The sequence below is a fragment of the Gigantopelta aegis genome, chromosome 6 (assembly GCF_016097555.1).
Source record: "Gigantopelta aegis isolate Gae_Host chromosome 6, Gae_host_genome, whole genome shotgun sequence".
Taxonomy (NCBI): Eukaryota; Metazoa; Mollusca; class Gastropoda; order Neomphalida; family Peltospiridae; genus Gigantopelta; species Gigantopelta aegis.
The window spans coordinates 76,825,285-76,830,996 of NC_054704.1; the positions used below are offsets into that span (position 1 = coordinate 76,825,285).

Genomic DNA, 5,712 nt, shown 5'->3' on the forward strand with positions numbered 1-5,712 from the left:
CCTCTCAAAATCTGTGTGGTCCTTAACCATATGTCTGACGCCATATAACCGTGAATAAAATGTGTTGAGTGCGTCGTTAAATAAAACATTTCTTTCTTTCTTTCTGTTTGTGATAAAGATTCTCCAATACAAATGTATTTTCTACAAGTAGATATTTCCTATTATCATTTATGGGCATATTGTTAAAGGTATCTTCTTTAAATGTTAAATCAAAATTTTATAATAAAAAACATAAAATAATTTGCAATAGTTGTCATTGTGCAACATTGAGATGGCACCTTTAATACCGGTATAATGGATCACTCAGAATGGTTCTTAACAGTTGTACTCAAATGTTACTTATAAATGACTACACATATTTTGTTTTGGAGAGGGATAGGAGTAAAACATCATCAGAAACAGCCCCTCACATATTGTAACAGCAATGAAATTGACACGTTGACCAAAATATGTTATAGTCTGTTCCAATAAAGTGCACAAAACACCTGTTTACTGACATTTTATTTTAAATTCAAGAGTATACACCACCTTGAACATCAATGAGAGCCCAAATAAGTAAATGCTAAATTAGGTAGACTATCATTAAATAGATATTTACAAAATATTTACTTGTCAGTTTAATATGTCAGAAATAATCGACGAAAATCACTTTTATTCTATTTCCGACAGTACTATAGTCAAAACGTACCGCTCTCCAGGATAGATACACACATTCATCGTCATCTAAAACGTAATCAGTATATGACCCACTTCAGAGACATGGGTGAGGGATCATAAACATGTACGATATACATCCAAATGTTCCATGTATAAAACCAACATTTTATTCTTAAAATATAAAGGATAAATATACTTTGATTAGGCTACAAACCTTATTATGCTAAAAGTTAGGTAGCATATTATACACAGACAAATGCAATGCATTGAAAATATGGTAAAACGGCCAAGCCTCTATGGTTAGTTATTGGTCAGTGACCTTTATTAGACGTGAATTGGTCACACATTTATGACCAATGATCAGTGATAACATTGTTGTGAGAGGTCTTGCCTCCAAAGACTTTAAAAAGGTAAAATAAACCATTTCCAAGGATTTGGGCAGCCATATTGGATTTATGCAAATTAACGAAATGCCATGTACAATTGTGAAATTTCTTCAAGGTGTATTCGGGTGCATTTTTAATATGTTGCTCTAGAGACTTCTCCAAACTTCATTGTGAAGAAAAAAAAATGTGTTACAATTTGTGGCGGGTCTGGTCCCAAATTGACTAGACTAATATTTTCGGATTACTTTATAATGTTCACACCTCAGTAACAAATACAAATAGTTCTTCGTTTAAATACTCTCTAAAATCCACCCGCTATTTTCTGTTTGGAAACAGACAATCCATATTTTCTAAGTGTTTTCACTCCCCCCCCCCCCCCCCCCACACACACACACACAGCAATGTAAAGCAATTTGAGTACTGTTACATTTTTTATACAATCAATTTTGTCTACAAAGGCCAGCCAAATACAACTGACAAAAGTAATCCTTCTCTATCTGTAGGCTCTATATAGAGTGGCACATTACACGTATTTTGTATACTGGAGGTGTCCTTTATAGACAGGTGATTGTTATAGCAGATGAACTAAAAACAGATTCGTATCTGGTATAATTATTTCATTCAATTCAACTTATTTTCGTGCTTATATCCAATTAAGGTTCAAGCACGCTGTCTTGGACAGTGCGTTATTTGTTAGTGGTTAGTTAGAGAGAAGAGGATGTAGTGGTCTAACACCTACCCATTGAGTCGTTAAAACTCGCTCTGGGTGGGAGCCGGTACCGGGCTGCGAACCCTGTGCCTACCAGCCTTATGTCCGATTGCTTAACCACGACGCCACCGATGCCGGTAATCATTAATGGCTTCACCCTACTTAACACCAATCAAAGAGCAGATAATCCTATTCATATAATGGCACAACAGACACGACCACGACCACGCAGAAATGGTGGACAGCCAATAATTCTAACGGTAGCATAAAACCAGAAACTGAAGACGTGGGATCCTTCTCAACACGGATTTTCTACGTGGGTTCAACCTTCTGGCCTTTGAGGTGCTTTTAGCGAATTCACATTGCATAAAATCGAAATTGCGACGACCACGCCAGCTGCCGTGGTCTTATATCTGTAACTAATAAGGGAAAACTAATTTGGTAATCTGATCGGCGCTTTCTCTCATCCATCGTCATCAATATCTGGTAAATCTTTTGCGAGCATGTCGGCAAACACGGAATAAAGAAGCTAGCGATGTCTCAGCATCTGATATCGAACGGAACGCGGGGAACAAGGGCCTCGTGTCTCTGAGGAATGCCACTTTTAAATTGAGATCATATTTGGTTTCAGAAGTTTTAATTACGGAGCTAAAATTAAAACCAGTCACGTTTAATATGAATAAATATCTCCAAGGATTTTTTTTTAAAAGAGAGAAAATGCTTCATCTGCAAAACTATTTATGTCGATAATTGCTTAAGCATTACTTAATCTCGCTAAAACTATTTCATTCGGGACATAAATGTGACAAGAATTGCACGGAATCAAATGTCTTGCCTACCATAAACATTTCTGGGTGCACTGTGATCAACATCCATAGGTACAATCATAAACCAAATAACTTTTATTTTCGATATCCATACATGCACGTGTATATAGAAACGATGAACAAACACTTACATACTACATACTGTTCTGTGTATTACTAATACCTGTATTTTATTCACGTTCACATAGAACTAAAAAAATCCCACCCAAAGTATTATTTATTCTGTTCAAAACCTCTGTAATGGATTGTATTAAAATAACATTTTATTACACATTTAAAAATAAAACCTGAGAGGCGTAAATGCAAACTCATTAAACTACGAATATATATGTTTGCTAAATCCTGATGACGTCATATATGGTACTGGTTTGTAACCTCAAATCGTCCAATAATATTGTACGTTACACCAATGCATTATATTTTCTTAGTGAGTATGTATGTATGTATGAATGTATGTATGTATCGGTATTTGAATATCTCTATATTGTATGTATGTCGGGTTTGACTACATATATATATAGATAGGGGATAAATAAATCTTTTCTGGCCTCACAAATTGTTTCATGTATATGGATTCAGCTAAGCTATAGTTAAACTTTTATAAATCATATACACTATCAACGCTGAGCTGAATATTAGCCGATATTTTAATACTGAATTTCCGTTTGACTACAGTTAAGTATATTTTACGATATCAGTTATATAAATCATCTGTAACATACTCGACAGTACACCGGCTAAGTCACATTTACCTAAATTATACACCGTCATTTGCTTTGTTGAATATCAGTTAACTGATAGTAAATCTACATTATACACCATCGACAGTCGACTATCGACTATCAACATCGACTATCAACATATATTAAGAAACACGTATATAAAATAAAGCATACAGTATCCATGCTATATTGAATATCTAAGCCATGTTCAGGAGGGCTAGCTCTAGCGATCGCTCGATAGACTGGGTTCTTTTTACACCCAACGTTAGATGAATATGATATGATATGATAGAACACGATGGTACCAATTAAGTTGTTCGAGAGCACTCGGTCTGCCTGTGGTTTAGTAGTGGTACACATTGTGTACCGATGACGTTGTACTCAATACATGTCATTTGAGTTATATTAATCTATATAGAAAACCATATGACAACGATGCTGTGTTAAATACCATTTTAATTTGTAACGCGTAATCTAAACCATACTTTACACCACAGTTATAAATTAAACCGTGTTGTGTGTAAGTTGAATTTACAGTTATTAATCAATTTAACTCATAGTTATTATGTTAGCAAATCATTTGATAAAATAATTGTCTTTAATAATCTAAATACAATGAGTATATATATGAACATTCCATGAGCATCATCTGAAGTCTGCCATATTTGTACACACGCAGTTATGAATTAAACCATGTTGTGTGTAAGTTGAATATACAGTTATTAATCAATTTCACTGTTGTTTCGTAATCATTTTCTTTAAAAATCTAAATACCACGAGTATATATGAAGATTTCCTGTGCCTCATACCATCTAAAGTCTGCCATATTGTTCTCAAAAGGTATGGTTCTCAAATGTCCAGAAGAAAATAGCTTTTTTATATTATCTAAAAACTGTATAGTAATACAACCGATTCTGATAAACAATAAGACTAGATTATAACATAGATAGGATTCCATAGACCTCTATGAAATATTGCCATGTATTTTATAGATAACATATCCTAAATATGGAACGGATCTGGCGGAAGACCTCTGTAAGCACGAGACAGGGCGTGTCCAGAATAGTACAATCCGATAGAGCCACAAGCAAGTCCCAGGCAGATGATAAGAATGTCCGTGGCTATGTCCAGCCGAGTCATGGAGTGCCACTTGATGTGCAGGTGGAAGTAACACGGCCACACGAACGAGAGCATGGTTCCCGTGAAACTGCCGATGAAGCCCATGAGGAGAGCGAAATGAGGAATCACTATCGCCATGGCCGTGGTGAACAGCACCAGAGTCAGCCTCAACGCCAACGCCCACACCTTCAACATGAACGAGTCGTCGATGCAGCTTGCGAACGGCGTCACTGGTTTGCCCTGAAAGAAGCTGATCTCGACGAGTTCCGCAGCCGCGAAATACGGCAGCGGATAAGAGAATAGAGCTTTGGTGACTAGGATCAAGTTGACGATTATCTTAAAAGACTGCGTGGGTAGGTTGTTGGTTATGACTTCCTGAGTCGCGAAGCCCCATGTTAGAAACCCCATGTAAGAGAAGACGACTTTAAACACGGCCGCTGCTAAATGAGTCCAGTGCATCATGCAGCTAAATTGAGTCTTGTCCACTAGGTTCCCTTCTAAGGTGGGCAAAAATATCTGCGACGTGTAGCTGAAGACTACTATACCTAGAGATATGGGGAAGGTCCAGATGTCTATTTTGATCTGCACATCTGACCACCGCCACTCCCTGACCCTCGTCAGACAGTATATTATAATGATGGCGTTGATGAGCATGTGCGAGACGGTGCACCAGAAGCTGAGCCACGACACTCTGCGCAGACTCTGCAGGAATGCGCACGCAAGCAGCGGAACCGTGCTGATCATGATCCACGAGGACAAGTCGATGGGACTGTCTGGAAAACTGCCCTTGATGAGGTCTCCGCACAGCAGCAGGTACAGGATGCAGGTCATGAGGAGCTCGATGATCTGCGCACAGTTGATAAGTCTGCCGCCGAGCCACTTGCCCCACACGTGCTCGGCGATGCCCACGTAGCTGTTGCGCACCCGGACGCTACGGCCGTGCTCGTCAAGCTCGTAGAGACAGTGGACGAGGATCTTGCCGGTGTAGCAGCAGATGTAGGCCACCACCACCATGGCGATCAGCGCCCAGTACCCACCCTGCAGCACGGCGTACGGGAACGTGACGATAAACATACCCTGGTAAATAGAGAAAGAAATGGTGGAATAATGATCATGAGTTATGAAGGTTGCACACCATCATTAATTATTCCATGCAGATAAAATACAATTTCTATGCCATAATGTATTCTATAAAAAATACATTAATATCCAGAGGGTCGTGTGACTACTACTTCTAGGCAGTACTCTCCCTTCATAACTATTTGCAAAAAAACACAAAAAAACAACAACAC

General features: G+C 38.2%; 1 protein-coding gene across 1 annotated transcript; it reads right to left on the reverse strand.

Annotated features, from left to right (window-relative positions):
• Positions 1 to 3,946: 3,946 nt before the first annotated feature.
• Positions 3,947 to 5,497, reverse strand: LOC121374118 (vesicular inhibitory amino acid transporter-like). The gene has a single exon (XM_041501055.1). The coding sequence runs from the start codon at positions 5,492 to 5,494 to the stop codon at positions 4,304 to 4,306; it is 1,191 nt and encodes a 396-aa protein (XP_041356989.1). The 5' UTR covers positions 5,495 to 5,497; the 3' UTR covers positions 3,947 to 4,303.
• Between the last annotated feature and the right edge of the window lie 215 nt (positions 5,498 to 5,712).

Coding starts and splice junctions, on each gene's coding strand:
- LOC121374118 (XM_041501055.1), bottom strand. CDS start 5,494: ATGTTTATCGTCACGTTCCCGTACGCCGTGCTGCAGGGTGGGTACTGG.